Here is a 17,751-nt window from a genome sequence, read left to right as displayed (position 1 = left end):
GGGGGTGACCCCATGTCCCTGTGCCGCCACGGGCCACCCCAGGGCCGCCTCACCTCATTCCAGGTGAGGCTGCGCTCCTCAGGCACCACCTGGGTTCTCCTGGGGACACCTGTGAGGGACGGGAGGGGTGGTGGCACCTCAGGATGGGGACACGGGAGGTGCCTCGCGCCACCCTGTGCCATGGCATGTCCCACACCCCGCGGTGTCCCCAACCCCGCCGTACCTCGGAAGCAGACGGACAGCAGGACACCGGGACCGAAGCCGGTGGCCCCGGGAATGTGGACGGCGACCACGTGGCAGCGCAGCATGGCCACGGAGCGCTGGCACCGGGGACGGAGCTGTCACCGAGGGGGTGCCACCAACGGGACACCCCCGAGGCGCTGTCACCCGTGATGGCTGCAGATTTGTCACCAGGGGGCGCCACCAGTGCGCCACCCCCGAGGCGCTGTCACCAGTAATGACTGCAGATTTGTCACCAGGGGGCGCCACCAGTGTGCCACCCCCGAGGCGCTGTCACCGGCGGCCAGTTTGTCACCGAGGGGGTGCCACCAATGTGCCACCCCCGAGGCGCTGTCACCGGCGGCAGGTTTGTCGCCCCCGCAGTGCCAGCCCCAGGTGCCACCAGCCCGCTGGCCAGCAGCGCGGCGGTTGGCTCGGCGTGTCCGAGCGCCAACGGCGTGGGGCGGAGCGAGGGCTGTCACCGGTAACCGCATCCCCGAGGTGTCCCCACGCGGGACGCCCCGTGACACCCCGCGGGAGCGCGCCGTGTCCTGTGCGGGGGCTGGATGAGCCTGGAGTGCCCCTTCCCAAGGGGACATTCCTGGGGACATCCCAGGGACATTCCATGGTCCCGTGGGTTTCTTCCCCACGGGGACATTCCCTGATTCCCACGAGGACATTCCGCGGGAGCGCGCCCCACGCACGCGCACTGAGGAGAGACCGGAGCGCGCCCCACGCACGCGCACTGAGGAGAAGCGGGGGCGCGCCCCACGCACGCGCACTGAGGAGGGGCGGGAGCGCGCCCCGCGCAGGCGCACTGAGGAGGGGCGGGAGCGCGCCCCGCGCAGGCGCACTGAGGAGGGGCGGGAGCGCGCCCCGCGCAGGCGCACTGAGGGACGGGCGGCGGCGGCGGCGCCGTCGTGAGGGGCGGGCGCAGGGGGCGGGGCTCCCGCCATGTCGCAGCGCGCCGGGGACCGCGATCGCGACCGGGAGCGCGAGCTGCAGTGGTCGGCCCGCAGGATGGGCACGTCGCTGCTGCTGCAGCTGTCGGCGCACGAGCGGGAGCTGGACCTGGTGTGCCTCGACCACAGCTACGCCAAGCCCTGGAGCGCGCACCCCGACGCCAGCGCCGCCCGGCCCGCGCGGCTCCTCTTCCTCACCCCGCGGAGGCACCTCGGCAGCGCCCCGTGAGAGCCCGGGCGGCGGAGGGGACGGGAGGGGACTGGAGGGAGGCTGTGAGGGGAAAGGAGGGGGTTTTGTGAGGCTGAGGGGGAAATTGAGGGGTGTCCTGTAGGCCTAAGGTGCTTTGAGGGGAAAGGAGGGGTCCTGTGGGGCTGGGGGAGCCGTTTGGGGTCTGCAGGGGTCCTGAGGGCTGGGGAGAGGAGTGGCTGTGAGGGAGGAGCTGGGAGGTCCTGTGGGCTGGGGGTGGTCATAAGGGCGAGTGGGGGAATTGTGAGGGGGAAACTGGGGACCCTGATGGGTGAGGGGGGCAGTGAGGGGTCTTGGTTTGGGTTGTCCAGAGGTCTCAGTTTAGGGTGGCATGGGGCCATGGTTTGGGGTTCCAGGGGCCGTCATTTATGGGCTCCAGCAGTCTCAGTTTGGGGCTCCAGGGGTCTGTTTTGGGGCTCTAGGTTTCATGGTCCAGGATGCTTGGTTTGGGCCTTCAGGGAGATCGGTTTGGGGGTCCAGGATAGGTTTGATTTAGGGGTCCAGAGGTCTCAGTTTGGGGTGTCCAGGGGCCGTGATTTGGGGTTCCAGGGGCCATCATTTCTGGGCTTCAGCAGTCTCAGTTTTGGGGCTCTAGGTTTGATGGTCCAGGATGCTTGGTTTGGGCCTTCAGGGAGATCGGTTTGGGGGTCCAGGATAGGTTTGATTTGGGGGTCCAGAGGTCTGTTTGGGGTGTCCAAAGTGCTTGGTTTGGTTGCCAGTTGGTGGCCCATAAATACCAAGATCCCTGGGTCAGTCCCACCCTGGGAGCGCTGCCCAAGCCCCGGGATCCCCCAAACCCCCAGGATGCCCCCATGGGGGTACCCCATCCTTGCGCTCACCCCCGTGTGGGTGGCAGGGAGGCCGACGTCCCCATCGACGTGGAGACGGTGACGCCGACGCCGGTGCCGCTGTACGACAACCAGAAGGCGCGGAGCGTGATGAACGAGTGCGAGCGGCACGTCATGTTCGCCCGCACCGACGCCGACGCGCCGCCGCCGCCCGACGACTGGGAGGAGCACGTCAACAGGTGGGGAATGGGAATGGGAATAGGGGCTGGGAATGGGAATGGGAATAGGGGCTGGGAGGAGCACATCAACAGGTGGGGAATGGGAATAGGGGCTGGGAATGGGAATGGGAATAGGGGCTGGGAATGGGAATAGGGGCTGGGAGGAGCGCGTCAACAGGTGGGGAATGGGAATGGGAATAGGGGCTGGGAATGGGAATGGCAATATGGGCTGGGAATGGGAATAGGGACTGGGAGGAGCACGTCAACAGGTGGGGATGTGGGAATGGGAATAGGGAATGGGAATGGGAATAGGGGCTGGGAGGAGCACATCAACAGGTGGGGATATGGAATGGGAATGCCTGGGAATAGGGGCTGGGAGGAGCACGTCAACAGGTGGGGATGTGGGAATGGGAATAGGGGCTGGGAATGGGAATATGGGCTGGGAATGCTTGGGAATATAGGCTGGGAGGTGCACATCAACAGGTGAGAATATGTGCTGGGAATGGGAATGTGGGCTGGGAATGCCATGGAATATGGGGTGGGAATGGGAATGTGGGCCAGGAATGCCATGGAATCCAGACTGGAAATGGCAGGAAACAGCAGGGAATCTAGGCTGGAAATGCTATGGAATCCAGGCTGGGAATGGCAGGGAAAGGCAGGAAATATGGGCTGGGAGGAGCACGTCAACAGGTGGGAATGGTGGGGAATCCAGGCTGGGAATAGCTGGGAAGGTCAGAGAATCTGGGCTGGGAATTGCAGAGAAAGGGGATCCAAGCTGGCAATTCCAGGGAATAGGAGTCCAGGCCGGGAGGAGCACATCAGCAGGTGGGGTGGCAGTTCCAGGGCAGAGGAAGCAGGAATGCTTTGGTGGGTTTGTGGGTGACCCCTCTGTGTCTGTCCCCGCAGGACGGGCTGGACCATGGCCCAGAACAAACTGTTCAACAAGATCCACAAAGCGCTGCAGTCGGACAGGCTGGCCCGCCTGGCCAACGAGGGGGTGAGAGGGGCTGGGCTCTGCCCTTGCCACAAAGCCTGGGCTGGTCAGCGTGGGAACTGGGGCCCTGGGGTGGCTTTGAGGAGCAGGGGGCTTGGGCTTTGTGGGTTTTGTGGGATCATAGAATGTCCTGGGCTGGAAGGATCCACTGGGATCATCAGTGCAACCCCTGGGAGCCCGGCACAGACACCCCAGAATCCAAAGGCTTCTGGAGCTGACCTTTCCTTGGGGATGGGGCTGCAGTGCCATGCTCCATCCTCCTTCTCCTGAACTGTTTTCTGCGAATTCCTCCTTGCAGGCCTGCAACGAGCCCGTGCTGAGGAGGATTGCCGTGGATAAATGTGCCCGCAGGGTGCGCCAGGCCCTGGCCAGCGTCAACTGGGACACCAAGCTCATCCAGTGGCTCCACACCACGCTGGTGGAGACCCTGAGCCTGCCCGTGCTGGCTGCATATCTGGATGCCCTGCAGACCCTCAAGGGAAAGGTGATGAAGGCAGGGGGAGGCTTGGCTGGCACAGCTGCAGAGGGGAGAGGCTGGAATTGTTTTCCCGTGGTTTGGATGTGTTTTCTCACTGCTCCTGGTCTCTGTTTGCAGATCCCTGCACTGATTGACAGGATGCTGCTCTCCTCCACGGCCAAGACAGGAGCAGCAGGGGCTGAGGCGCTGTCCCTGCTGCTCAAGAGACCCTGGGACCCAGCTGTGGGTGTCCTGTCCCATAATAAGCCAGTGAGTGCCCTGGGGGTGTGGGGGTCCCGTGGCAGCTTCAGTCTCCCCGTCCTCTGCCTCTGTCCTTTCCCTGGGCTCCTCTGCCCCTGATTTCCACCTGAATGGAAAGGACCCAGCAGGATCATCAGTCCAACCCCTGGCCCTGCACAGACACCCCAGAATCCCACCCTGGGAGCCCTGAACAGACACCTCAAAATCCACCCTGGGCATCCCTGAGAGCCCTGCACAGACACCCCAGAATCCCACCCTGGGAGCCCTGAACAGACACCCCAAAATCCAAAGGTTCCTGGAGCTCCAGCAGCCTCAGGGCTGTGCGCATTCCCTGGGCAGTGCCCAGCACCCTCTGGGGACAGAACCTTTCCCAGATCCCACCCTGAGCCTGCCCTGGTTCAGCTCCAGCCTGTCCCTGTCCCAGGGAGCAGAGACCAGAGCTGTCCCTCAGAAAGGAGAGTCCCTTCTGTTGGAGAAATTCTCCTGGGTATCCCAAGGGAGCTTTGGCTTGGGAAGACAATTAAAGAGCTGTGCAAGATCCTTCCCTGTGGGGCAGGGAGGCCCTTCCTGGGGGCGCTGCTGTCCCTGACAGGCTCCTGTTGGACTTTGCAGAGCAAACTGCCCGGATCCCCCCTGATCCTCATCGCCTCCTCCGGCCCCGCCAACTCCCTGTTCCCCACGTCCCGGCGGCACCGCTTCTGGCAGTCGCAGCTCTCCTGCCTGGGAAAGGTCTGTGGGGCTGCAGCTGTGGGGCTGGAGCTGTGGGGCTGGCTCTGTGGGGTTCCTCTGTGGGGCTGGGTCTCTGGGGTTCCTCTGTGGGGCTGGCTCTGTGGGGTTCCTCTGTGGGGCTGGGAATCTGTGGGATTCCTCTGGGGTTCTTCTGTAGGGCTGCCCTTTTAGGGCTGGATCTGTGGGGTTCCTGATGCTGTCCCCAGTCCTGCTGGCTGGTTCTGCCATTGTCCCCAGCCCCACTGGCTGTCCCTGATGTCCCCAGCCCCGCTGGCTGTCCCTGATGTCCCCAGCCCTGCTGGATGTCCCCAGCCCCGCTGGCTGTCCCTGATGTCCCTTTCCCTCGCAGGTGATCCCCATCGCCACGTCCCTGCTGAACAACGGCAGCGGGGTGGGGGTGCTGCAGTGCCTGGAGCACATGATCGGCGCCGTCAGGGGCAAGGTGGCCGAGGTGAGGACAGCAGGAGGTGCCCCCTGTGCCCCCTGCCCCCAGTGCCACCCTGGGCATCGTGCCGGTGTCTGTCCCAGCTCTCCAGCTGTGCTTTGTGTCCCACAGATCCACAACCACTTCTCGCACAAGCAGATCATCCTGATCGGGTGGAACACGGGTGCCTTGGTGGCCTGTCACGTGAGTGCCCCGCTGCTCTGTGTCTTTGCTCCATCCTGGGAAGTGTCCCTGCCATGGCAGGGGTGGGGTGGGGTGGGCTCCAAGGTCCTTCCCACACCATTCCAGGGTTTTGTGATTCTCCAGAGCCCCTTGGCAGCCTCAGCTCCGAGCTGGGCTTCAGTGACTGCTGGGGTTCTCTCTGTCCCTGTGCCCATTTCAGGGCCTGGCTTTGACCTCTGTGTCATGGGCCCTCTGCAATTTGAGTCATTTAATCACTGTGTTAATTACCAAGGTGTTGCTATTAAGGTCTGTCTGTGCCTGGCAGGAGCCTGGCAAAGCAGCCTTCATTCCTGGGATGTGCTGGGCTCTGGGAATGCTGCCCTGGGATGGGATGGGATGGGATGTGTCCCTGCTGGACTCATCCTGCTGGGCTCTGGGGATGCTGGCTGATGGGATGTGTCCCTGCTGGGCTCTGGGGATGCTGGCTGATGGGATGTGTCCCTGACTGCTCTCTCCCTGCCCAGGTTTCTGTGATGGAATATGTCACTGCTGTCGTGTGCCTTGGCTTCCCACTGCTCACCGTGGACGGCCCCAGGGGGGTAAGGACCAGATGGAGCTGCTTGAAGAGCTCTGCTTGTCTTTTTTTGTGGGATGGTTCCTGGATAATTGGCTGATTTTTTTGGGAGAATGTGGGTGTGACTGTTGTTTGGAGCAGCTGTTGCTCTCAGAGGAGGAGCTGTAGCAGCCCTGGTGGGATTCTCAATCCATGGCTGTGTGAGGAGTGCTCTGGGCTTGTCTCTGCTGTGGTGGGGGTTTGGAGCTCCTTCCTGGGGCCTGGATCCCTCATTATCCGTGGCCTGGATCCCTTGTTATCCATGGCCTGTGTCCCTCCTTATCCCTGTCCTGCTCCATTATCCCTGTCCTGTGTCCCTCATTTTCTGTGTCCCTCCTTATCCCTGTCCTGTGTCCCCCTTTATGCATGTCCTGGCTCCATTATCCCTGTCCTCTGTCCCTTGTTTTCCATGTCCCGTGTCCCTCATTATCCCTGTCCTGTGTCCCTCACTTTCTGTGCCACTTCCACAGAGCCCACATTTGTCCCTTTTGGGTGTGACTGGACAGGGACTGGTGACACAGCCAGGCTGGGAAGTGGCTCCTTCCCGGGGCAGTGGAATCCCTTTGGAAGGAAAGGCTCCGTTTTCTGCAGATTGAGCAGAATTCCCCTCTGGCCTCAGTAAATCCCTTCGGGCCTCCCCCCTGGGAGCTCCTCAGCCCCACCCTGGGGTTGCAGCTCCATCCCTGCCCCTTGCAGGATGTGGACGATCCCCTGCTGGAGATGAAGACCCCGGTGCTCTTCGTCATCGGGCAGAACTCCCTGCAGTGCAACGTGGAGGCCATGGAGGATTTCAGGGAGAAGATCCGGGCAGACAACAGCTTGGTGGTGGTGGGAGGAGCAGATGACAACCTCAGGTGAGGCTCTGCCAGCTGGGCTCTGTCCTCCTGGGCATTCTGAGCAGCACCATGGGGGTGCCAACCCCAAATCTGGTGTTGGAACAAGGTGGGAGTTGCATGGGAGTACTCCAGACTTGTGTGTGATGGGGATAACTGCAGGAAAAACCTGTATGGGAATGGGTCTGATCTAGGGCTGGGCTCGATTTAGGGCTGCACCCAGCAGCACAGAGGAGCTTCTGGAGCATCACAGGAGTCAGGGATCTCTAGCAGTGAAAATCCATAAGGGAGAGGAAAAAAAAAAACCTTAAACTGACACTGGGTATGAAGGCAGAGCCCTGAAATGTCAGGTTGGCTTTGCAAAATGCTTTGGGGAGTTGCAGGAAGGATCTTTGTCCTCATCAGGTGAAGGATGCTCGTGAAAAAGTGTGGATTTCCACCTGGTTTGGTTCTTTTTTTTCCCCCAGGATAAGCAAAGCCAAAAAGAAGGCAGAAGGCCTGACCCAGAGCATGGTGGACAGGTGCATCCAGGTACCCACAGGGATCAGGAGAAGGAAGGAGGCAGTGCTGGAGTGTCCCAGGTTACAGCAGGGCTGGGCTGGATTGGATTGGATTGGATTGGATTGGATTGGTGGGAATCTTCTCCTCAGGGGGGTTTGGAAGGGAGGTGTGAGATCCTGGGGGTGCCCCTTAACCTGAGCAGTTTCCTGAGTGTCCCAGCACATCTGCTTGGGGGAGCAGCAGCAATTTGGGAGAAACCACTGTGATTTTTTCCCACAAGTCCTAAATCAGTGCTTTGTGAGCTTCACTGAGAAATCCACATCTCTCTGCGAGCTTTTGGGGGTTTCCTGCAGAATTCCAAACCCACAGATCCTCACCCACGTACCCCCCTTGGGAACGCCTCATTTCCTTGCTTGGAGCCGTGGAGATCCATTGCTCAGACACCTGCCCGGCCCTGAATCCCAGTGTTTCTCCCCAAAATCCCCAGGATGAGATCGCAGACTTCCTGACGGGGGTGCTGACCCGTGCTGAGAGCCACTCGGGCTCGGAGCCGCGCGACCTGGACGCCGAGAGGAAGAAGAAGCCCCGCGAGTGCGGCCGGCGGGACCTGTCCTTCGAGCTGCCCGAGAGGAGCAGCAGGCCCGCCTCCCCTGCGGCCAAAGTGCCAGCCTCACCCTCAGGCTCCGAGGTGGGGGCTCTTCCCAGCCTGATGCCAGCTGGGCGTGGGCACACAGGGGGGGTTTGGGCCGCCAGAACGTCCCAGATCTGTGCTGAGGGAGGCGGGAGGGTACCCAGGGGATGTGGCCTCAGAAAAGAGGTTTAGGTGAGAGATTTGGAAAATTAAATCCCCTCAAATCCGTGCTGAGCTTTGGGAGTAGAGAGTGAGAGGGTACCTGGGGAATGTGGCCTCAGGAATAGGTTTAGGTGAGAGATTTGGAAAATTAAATCCCCAAATCTGTGCTGAGCTTTGGGAGAGGGAGGTGTGAGGATACCCAGGGCCTCAGGACAGGTTTAGATGAGAGATTTGGGAAAATTGTCTCATGGGAAGCTTTGGCACAGGCTGGTGGAGTCACCACCCTGGGGTGTTCAAAGCACAGCTGGGTGTGGCCCTGGGCACAGGGCTTGGTGGTGACGATGGCACTTGATCCTGAAGGTCTTTCCCAGCCTGTAAACTCCCAGATTCTCACAGAGAGGGGAATGAGTGTCCAGGGTGCCCCAGCAGCCTGGGCTGAGTGTCCGTCTGTCCCTGCAGGACCTGTCCAGCGTGTCCAGCAGCCCCACGTCCAGCCCCAAGGCCAAGGTGGCCGCGCTGGCGCTGCCCAAGCCCAGCCAGGTGTGCCCCACGCAGCTGCAGAGGAGGCAGGTGCCCAGGCCTGACCCTGTCCTGAGCCACAAGCAGGCACAAGGTAACTGCTGCACCTTCCCCACCCTTCCAGCTGCTGCACTTTGGGTTTTCTCTCTCTGGACCTGTGCAGGGTTTTATTTCTCTGTCCTGTGCAGTTTTGGGTTCTCTCTCTCTGGACCTGTGCAGGGTTTTATTTCTCTGTCCTGTGCAGTTTGGGTTCTCTCTCTCTCTGGACCTGTGCAGGATTTTCTTTTCTCTGCCCTGTGTTGAATTCCAGCTCCTCATGGCAGCTTTCTCTGCAGCTGAGCTCCTGTCTCTGCTGGAGGGTTGGAATTGGGTTAGAATTGGGTTTCTGCAGCTTCTGGAGCCTTGCTGCTGTTGGAAATGGGAAGGATTCTGTCTCTGGCTGACCCTGTAGCCATGTGCTCTGATCCTTTTGGGACACCCAGGGCTGGTGTCTCCTTCAGGGCTGCCTGGGGACACCCTGAAGGTGCTCAGGAGATGCTTGAAGCTGTTGAATTGAGGTGGAAACTGAGATCTGGGGAGTTCCAGAACCATCCTGTGAAAAACCTGCTGTGGAGAAGGAACCAGCTTGAGCTGTGGGGTTTTGTGGTTTTGGTTAAAAACGTTGAGTTTGGTGAACTTTGGCAGTTCAGGGAGTGCTTTTGTGGCTGAAGATCCCTCCTGGCAAACTCCAGCAGCACCTGGGGGATGGCTCTGCATCCTCCTTTCCTTCCTTGCTGTGCTCAGGACAGACCTGGACAGGTGTCAGCTTCAGCAGTGACCCTGCACATCCACCATTGTCACCTGCAGCAGTGTCACCTGCAGCTGTGACCCTGCACATCCACCATTGTCACCTGCAGCAGTGTCACCTGCAGCTGTGACCCTGCACATCCCTCCTGGCTCAGGGAGGGGCTCCAGGGGGAAGCTGGAGCTTGGATCTGCCCTCATTCCTCAGCCCAGGGATTGAAGGGTTGTGCTCCTGAGGGAGGCACTTCCCAGGTGACACAGGGGGCTCAGGAGCTGTGTCCTGGTGCCTGGTTTGATTGGGAATAAAACCAAGGGTAGTAATTCTTGGTTTTGTCAGGAATGCTGTGGTGATTCCAAATGCCTGGTTCTGTCAGGAATGCTGAGGTGATTCCCAGTGCCTGGTTCTGTCAGGAATGCTGAGGTGATTCCTGGTGCCTGATTTTCTTGGGAATGCCATGATGATTCCCATCTGGAGCCACTCAGGGCCCTGCTGGCTCTCATCTCCAGCTGCTCTCAGGTCCTTGGCTCAGCCCTGTTCTCTCTCCATCCCAGCCCTGTTCTCTCTCCATCCCCCTGGCTGTGTCAGGCTCTCTGTTGGAATGAGACCCCCAGGATGTGCTCCCACAGCTGGATCTGTCCTGTCTGGAGCTCTGCCTGCTCCAGGGTCCCCTCTCAGTGTCCCCAGAGCCCCTGTGCCCTGCAGAGCCTGGCTGTGATCCTGTGATTCTCTCTGATTCATTTCAGCTCACTTTGCTGCTTTTCTGAAACAAAACATGCTGGTGAGGAAAGCTCTTCCTCCTGGCACCTCCTCCTGTCTCCTTGGTGAGTATCTCCTCACTGGCTCTGCCTGTCTGCCTCCTCCTCTCTGTCTCTGCTGCCTTCCTCCATCATCCTCCTCTTCCTCTGGGGCTGTGTCCCTGGTGTGTCCCCTCGTCCCCTTGTCCCCTGCTTTGTGCTTCTCTGCTCCTTGGAGCTCCAGCTCAGGGCCCTCTTTGCCAGCACAGATCTCAGGCTTTGCTGAGCTCCTCCTGCTCCTCCTGGATAAATCTCAGCTTTGCTGAGCTCCTCCTGCCCCCAGGGATAAATCTCAGGCTTTGCTGATGGATCCTTGATAGCCTTGGGAAGGTTCTGATGGATCCATGATGGCTTTGGGAAGGTTCTGATGGATCAGAGATGGCCTTGGGAAAGTGGTGATGGATTAGGGATGGCTTTGGGAAGGTTCTGATGGATCAGGAATGGCTTTGGGAAGGTTCTGATGGATCAGGGATGGCCTTGGGAAAGTGGTGATGGATCAGGGATGGCTTTGGGAAGGTTCTGATGGATCAGGAATGGCTTTGGGAAGGCTCTGATGGATCAGGAATGACTTCGGAAAGGTTCTGATGGATCAGGAATGGCTTTGGGAAGGTTCTGATGGATCAGAGATGGCCTTGGGAAGGTTCTGATGGATCAGGGATGGCTTTGGAAAGGTTCTGATGGATCAGAGATGGCCTTGGGAAGGTTCTGATGGATCGGGGATGGCTTTGGGAAGGTTCTGATGGATGCTTTGCTGCTGCACCTCCTTGGCTTTGCTTGGTGCCTCTCAAGCCCTGCCCAGCTCCTGGAGGGGACCTGGGGGATCCTCTGTGCTGGAGCTGCAGCTCTGACCCTCTGTGCTGCAAACCCTCCCCTTGTCCCTCCCTGGCCAGCAGGGCTGCTGAGGGGCTCACCCAGCATTTTGGGGTGCAAATGCCCCCGTGGGGCTGAGGCAGCTGTGCAGAACCTGGCAGCGCATCCTGCTCTGGGCTCTCAGAGGGTTCCTGTGCAGGCTGGCACAGAGGAGCTGTGCATGGGTACGTTCCCCTCCGGGCACCCCGGGCACTCCAGGAGCCCCTTCTGTGTCCCCCAGTTCCAGCAGCCCCCCAGCCCTCGGAGGGGGCTCTCAGAGGTGATGGCAGAGAGCAGCTGAAGAGGCAGCAGAGCCCCAGCCCGAGCCCTGCGTGCACCAAGGCCTCCAAACGAGCCAAAATCAAGGTGACCATTGTGTCCCACGGCGATGCCACGGGCACCGGAGCAGCCCTGAGCACCCAGGCTGAAAGTGAGTTGGCACCTGGCTGTGGCACTGCAGGGCCTGCTGGGGGGAGCTGTGCTTTGCTAGGCCTGGCTTTAGCTTAGTCCTGAGTTTAGCTTAGTCCTGGCTTTAGCTTAGCCCTGGTTTTAGCTTAGCCCTGCTTTGTCTCCTGGGCCCTGCTTTGTCTCCTGGGCCCTGCTTTGTCTCCTAGCCCTGCTTTGTCCTGGCCCTGCTTTTTGGAGGATTTAGCTGCAGGGAAATGTGGACACTCCAGGTGTGAGTGGCTTGGCAGGAGCCGTTTTTTCCATGGCCTTGGAAACAGCCTGGAGCTGGGAGGGGATCCTGCACCTCCCTCTGGTCAGGCACCTTCCTCTGGAGGCCTGGAGCTGCTGCTGGGGGCAGGATGGACACTGGAGCTGCTGGGAGCAGGGTTCTGGTTCTGCTGGGTTCTGGTGCTGCTGGTCCTGCTGGGAGCAGGGTTCTGGTCCTGCTGGGAGCAGGGTTCTGGTGCTGCTGGGAGCAGGGTTCTGGTGTTGCTGGTGTTACTGGGAGCAGGGTTCTGATGCTGCCGGTCCTGCTGGACCCCTCTCTCCATGTTCCTCTCCCCTTGACCCTGCTGCTGCCTGAGGGATCGTGGTGAAGCTGCTCCCTCTGTGCCCTCCCCTGGGCTGGAGTGTGCCAGGCACCCCTGGGATCCCCATCCCAGCAAATCCCATCCTGCCTCTGCACCTGGAAAATGCCCAGGAGGAGCTGCTGGGCTCCATCTTCCTGCCACAGGACACAAATCCACATCCTTCTGGAAGGTTTCGCTTCATCTTCTGGCAGCTTTGAAAAGCTCTGCTTTCCACAATCAATCTTTTTAATTTTAGTTTTTAATTTTCCCAACTTTACTTCTTTCCACAGAAAGGAAATGAGTTGCAGAAGTAAACATGAACCCAAACAAGAGTTGCCTCTTTGCCAGGAGGAATGCACAAGGAAGGAATGCAGTTGTATCTATGCCCCAGTGCTGCAATAAACAAATGAACAAATTCCGTGGCTTGTCGCATCCCTGTGTATTTTGTAAAGTGTCTTGAAGCAAGAATCCTTACAAAATCACCCAGATCCCAGTAATCCATCCTTGGAACAGGAGGGGAATAGTGGAGAGAACCTTGAGGAGAGAAATTTGCCTTTGGTGGCAGGGCCTGAGGTTCCTCAGGGATTTTGGGAGGCGATGCCTTCCCTCCTGCCTCTGCAATTCCGTATTTCCTGTGTTCTAACTGTATTTTGCTCCTCCCAGTCTGGGATTCCTGCAGGAGATGCTCTGGGAGCTGGCTGGGGACTGGAAAAGGGGATCCCAGAGGGTTTGTGGGCACAGGAGCTGAGCTTTGTCCCTTTTGTTTTGCAGTTGTGTCCGGGAAGCCGCTGCCCCTGGGCCAGGCCGTGCCCAGCACCAAGGAGCTCTCGGGGCTGCTCTCCACCCCCAAGTGAGTGGGAATTGGGGGTTTTGGGGTCTTTCTGTCCTGCACGTGGAGCTTTCTGGCATGGGGGAGGCTCTGGGGCTCCTGGAAGCTCCATTGGGGCCTGGGAGTGGAGGTGCTGTGGCTGTGGCTGCTGTGCTCTCCCAGCCTCAGGTTTGTTTCTCTCTCTTTGTGGTGGCTTTGGCAGAAGTTCTGTCTTTAAGTTCTGTCTGGTTTCAAGTAAATAAAATTTATTTTATATATATATTATAATATATATATTATATATTATATATTATATATTATATATTATATATTATATATTATATATTATATATTATATATTATATTATGAAGAGCTGGTTTCAAGTAAATAAAATTTATTTTATAAATAAAAAATATATAATATACATATATAATATATATTCTATATATAAAGTATATATATTATATATATCTATATGTATATAAATATAATATATATATTTATATACATATAAAATATATTATATATATAAATTTTATATATATATATATATATAAAATTTAAAAATATTTATTAAATTAAAATTTAAATAAATATAAAGTTGGCTTTAGGCGGTACAGTGCCCTGCAGGCTCGGTGCCTTTGGGGCAGGGTGACCCTGGGAGCTGAACACAGCCACCAAGCTCTCTCCCACTTTGGAAATCCTTGGATTTGGCTGCTGCCCTGGAAGCCTCTGTTGGCACTGATGATGTTTAGGGTTTTTCCCAGCCCTGGCTGTGCGGTCAGTGCCGGCTCTGTGTGCCAGCTCTGTGCCAGCCCTCAGCGGGCTCTCACCCTTCCCTTCCAGGCTGAGCTCCGGCCCCGAGGCCTCGCTGAGCCCGGCCCAGCCCGGCCTCCCCAGCGGCGGCAGCGGCTCCGCCCCCAGCGCCTTCCACGCCCTGCAGAGCCGGCTGGTGGCCAGCGGTGGGCACGGCCTGCCCGCCCCGCCCGCCGCGCTGCCAGGTACGGGAGAGGGGCCCACCGGGGCTGGGGAGCCTCGGGGGGCTTGGGAAGGGGTCTGTCCCCAAAGGGGAGGGGTTTGGGAAAGGGTCTGTCCCCAGAGGGGAGGGGTTTGGGAAAGGGTCTGTCCCCAGAGGGAGGGGGTTTGGGAAAGGGTCTGTCCCCAAAGGGGGAGGGTTTGGGAAAGGGTCTGTCCCCAGAGGGGGAGGGTTTGGGAAAGGGTCTGTTCCCAAAGGGGGAGGGTTTGGGAAAGGGTCTGTTCCCAAAGGGGAGGGGGTTTGGGAAAGGGTCTGTCCCCAGAGGGAGAGGGTTTGGGAAAGGGTCTGTCCCCAGAGGGGAGCCTCAGGGGGCTTGGGAAAGGGTCTGTCCCCAAAGGGGAGGAGGTTGGGGTGGGATTTGGGAAAGGGTCTGTCCCCAGAGGGTGCTGGGCACTGCCCAGGGAATGGGCACAGCCCCGAGGCTGCCAGAGCTCCAGGAGCCTTTGGATTTTGGGGTGTCTGTGCAGGGTCCCAGGGTGGATTTTGGGGTGTCTGTGCAGGGTCCCAGGGTGGATTTTGGGGTGCTGTGCAGGCTCCCAGGGCTGGATTGGATGATGCCAGTGGGTCCCTTTGCACTCAGGACATTCCCTGATCCCATAACCGGGCTGTGGGAGGATCCCCAGTGCCCTCAGGTTGAAGAACAGCTCTGCAGCCCCGGAATTCGGTGCTGGTGACCCCTCCCAGGCTGACCCTGTCCTTCCCTGGGTTTTCAGGAGCAGCCTCTGCCAGCAGCCTGCTCCAGGGGCTGAGCTTCAGCCTGCAGGACATGGGCACCAAGGCCTCCAGCCTGGCCCCCAGCACGGCCACCGGCTCCCCTGTGCAGGTGAGGAGCCCCTGCAGAGCCCACGGGGCAGGGGAGGCTCTGGGTGGGAGACCAGGGCTGGCTCTGGGTGCTCCTGAGGGGCTCTGTGAGGAGCTGTGTGTGTGCAGGGAGGGGTCAGTGGGAAAAGCCACTCTGGGAACCCTCAGGGTCCCACTCAGAGTTCCAGGAGGGATCAGTGACCATTCCCTGGGATCAGTGACCATTCCCTGGGATCAGTGACCATTCCCTGGGATCAGTGCTTATTCCCTGGGATCAGTGACCATTCCCTGGGATCAGTGACCATTCCCTGGGATCAGTGACCATTCCCTGGGATCAGTGCTCCTTCCCTGGGAAAAGCCACCCCGGTACCTCTCAGGGTCCCACTCTGTCCCACTCAGAGTTCCAGGCTGGGAAGGGCAAATCCCCCAGGACCAGCCCTGCCTGGAGAAGTGTGGGACCCCCAAAGGTTCTGCTGGAGAGGGGAGTGGCCATCCCAGCCTGGCCTGGGCCTGAAGAGCTCAGGGCTTACTCTGGCCTTGCAGAGCTCAGCCTGGCCTTGCAGGAGCTCAGTTTTGCTCTCTCTCCCTGCAGAGCTCAGTTTGCCCTCTCTCCCTGCAGAGTTCAGCCCTCAAGGCCCTTGCAGAGCTCAGTTTGCCCTCTCTCCCTGCAGGGCTCAGTTTGCCCTCTCTCCCTGCAGGGCTCAGCCCTCAAGGCCCCTGCAGAGCTCAGTTTGCCCTCTCTCCCTGCAGAGCTCAGTTTGCCCTCTCTCCCTGCAGGGCTCAGTTTGCCCTCTCTCCCTGCAGGGCTCAGCCCTCAAGGCCCCTGCAGCCCTGCAGAGCCTGGCTGCCCTCAGCACAGACTCCACGGGCCCCGTGGTTCGCACCATCCCCGTGGCCGCCTCGCTGGCGCTGGGCGCCTCGGCCGGCAGCAAGCCCACGGCCATCCAGCAGCTGCTGAGCAATGGGGGGCTGGCCAAGCTGGCCAGCAGCCTGCCAGGGCTGGCCCACATCTCCAACCAGGCTGCAGGTCAGTGCCACGCACGGGGGGTTATTTACACACACCAGCGGGACGGGGCTGCTGCTGAACGCGCCTCGAGCTGTTGGGTTTTCCAGCATCGCTCTCATTCCGTGGTTGTGACAATGGGAGGATGCCAGCAGCTCACATCCCAGGCAGCAGGCCAAAACACTTCATGTTACAACTCACTTTATAAACTTCCTGACCAATCCCACCAAGCAAAAGCACACTGACAGTATTTATATCTGTATAGTATATATTCTGTATTGACAGTAGTTCCATCCAGTCACCATGAGCACAGGTACCTTTGGTTAAAACAGTGCTTGCTGATTTTGAATACAATCCCTGCTTGTGAGCCTCAACACACAGAGCTCCATTATTAAGCTTTAACCTTCCTAATATCTCTCTAGATAAACTTTTGTAGCTTAGAGAGCTATTCAGACAAGCATTAATACACAGACCATTATTCTATTTGTGCTTTTCCACTGTTTAAATAATTCTTCTGCTGACCAATGTCATGGCTGTGCTTAGCTCTGCTCACAGTTCTGCTGTCTCTGAGGCCTTGTGCAGCTTTCCCAAACCCTCTGATGTTGTGGATTCCCACAGGGAGGGAGGGAGGGAGGGAGGTGCTGCTGATACCTGGAGCTTTTGTCCCAAAGCTCCTCCTGCTCTGTGGGCTGCTGCTCCCCAAGAGGCCCCTCTGAGCCCTGTTTGGAGGTGGCCTCCACCATCCCTGTGTCTCAGGAACATCTCTGTGTGCTCTGCAGGCCTCAAGGCGCCGGCCACCATCACGGTGACACTGCGGGGACAGCCCGGCCGCGTGGGCACCCTGGGCCAGGCAGGGCTGGCCACGGCTCAGCCCCAGCTGGAGGAGCAGCCCCAGGGCCCTCAGGTAAGGGGGACGCCTCTCCTTGCTCACCTGGGCAGCTCCCGGCCCTGCCAGGGCTGGGGTGTGGGGATGGGGTGGCAGGAGCCAGGGCGTTGTCACTGTGTCTGTTGGGGTTTGATTGTCCTTGATCCCATGGAATCCTGGCATGGTTTGGGCTGAGAGGGACCTCAAATCCCACCCAGGGACCTCAAATCTCACCCAGTGCCCTTTTGGGGCTCAAAGGGACCTCAAATCCCACCCAGTGCCCTTTTTGGGTATCAAAGGGACCTCAAATCCCACCCAGTGCCCTTTTTGGGTATCAAAGGGACCTCAAATCCCACCCAGTGCCCTTTTTGGGGATCAAAGGGACCTCAAATCCCACCCAGTGCCCTTCTGGGGATCAAAGGGACCTCAAATCCCACCCAGTGCCCTTTTTGGGGGTGAAAGGGACATCAAATCCCACCAAGTGCCCTTTTGGGGATCAAAGGGACCTCAAATCCCACCCAGTGCCCTTTTTGGGGGTGAAAGGGACCTCAAATCCCACCCAGTGCCCTTCTTGGGTTTAAAGGTGTCCTGGGTGTCTGGGTGCCCAGGCAGTGGAGCTGTGCCAGTCTGGGTGCTGGATTTGGGTGCCCTGGCAGTGGAGCTGTGCCAGTCTGGGTGCTGGATCTGGGTGTCCTGGCAGTGGAGCAGCCCCATTTTGGGCATTGTGGTTGCCCTGCCTGGGCTGAGCCCGGCTCAGGGCGGGGGCTCTGCAGCCCAGGATGTCCCCAGGATGTCCCCATGGCACTGACCCTGTCCCCTTGTCCGCAGTGAGCACCACGGAGCCCCTGAGCTGTGGGAGCCTGGCTGTGGCACTGCCCAGGCTGCCCTGTGCCAGCCTGGCACCTCCAGGACACTCTGGGGACACTTTGGGACACTTTGTGGGGCCGGCCAGCAGCAGCCACGCTGTCCTGGGGGCTGTGGGGACCCCCAGAATTCCTGGAGGGGTGTTTTTCTGGATTTGTTGCTGTTTAATTAAAAAATTCATTTTTTTAA

At 58.9% G+C, this 17,751-nt stretch overlaps 2 protein-coding genes across 9 annotated transcripts in view; one reads left to right on the top strand and one right to left on the bottom strand.

Annotated features, from left to right (window-relative positions):
- Nucleotides 1–1,175, bottom strand: part of FER1L5 (fer-1 like family member 5) — a 22,350-nt gene extending 21,175 nt beyond the window's left edge. The window contains exons 1-3 of the mRNA XM_063175144.1: nt 477–1,175; nt 224–320; nt 54–109 (exon numbers count right to left, since the gene is read on the bottom strand). Of these exons, the coding sequence (XP_063031214.1) occupies nt 54–109; nt 224–320; nt 477–1,175 (852 nt within the window). The remainder of the gene's footprint in view (nt 1–53; nt 110–223; nt 321–476) is intronic.
- On the top strand, nt 1,166–17,751 carry KANSL3 (KAT8 regulatory NSL complex subunit 3). 8 transcript variants are annotated; one of them, XR_010030419.1, is made up of 21 exons: nt 1,166–1,406; nt 2,285–2,455; nt 3,341–3,431; nt 3,727–3,912; nt 4,024–4,155; nt 4,759–4,875; nt 5,225–5,326; nt 5,432–5,503; nt 6,007–6,081; nt 6,792–6,949; nt 7,396–7,459; nt 7,917–8,117; nt 8,682–8,835; nt 10,269–10,346; nt 11,410–11,598; nt 12,956–13,034; nt 13,840–13,994; nt 14,743–14,852; nt 15,635–15,857; nt 16,613–16,960; nt 17,084–17,751. XR_010030419.1 is itself a non-coding variant. In XM_063175386.1 (21 exons), the coding sequence occupies exons 1-21, from the start codon at nt 1,174–1,176 to the stop codon at nt 17,527–17,529; spliced, it is 2,718 nt and encodes a 905-aa protein (XP_063031456.1). In that variant the 5' UTR covers nt 1,166–1,173; the 3' UTR covers nt 17,530–17,751. The 8 variants fall into 8 exon arrangements, 7 of the variants coding, with proteins under 7 accessions (XP_063031456.1, XP_063031453.1, XP_063031454.1 ...); XM_063175386.1 differs by having other exon boundaries at nt 16,613–16,737; nt 17,527–17,751; XM_063175383.1 differs by having other exon boundaries at nt 16,613–17,751.

Source organism: Melospiza melodia, chromosome 23, assembly GCF_035770615.1.
Source record: "Melospiza melodia melodia isolate bMelMel2 chromosome 23, bMelMel2.pri, whole genome shotgun sequence".
Classification (NCBI taxonomy): domain Eukaryota; kingdom Metazoa; phylum Chordata; class Aves; order Passeriformes; family Passerellidae; genus Melospiza; species Melospiza melodia.
Note: the sequence above shows the minus strand (reverse complement) of the source record. Positions and strands in the feature narration are given on the sequence as shown.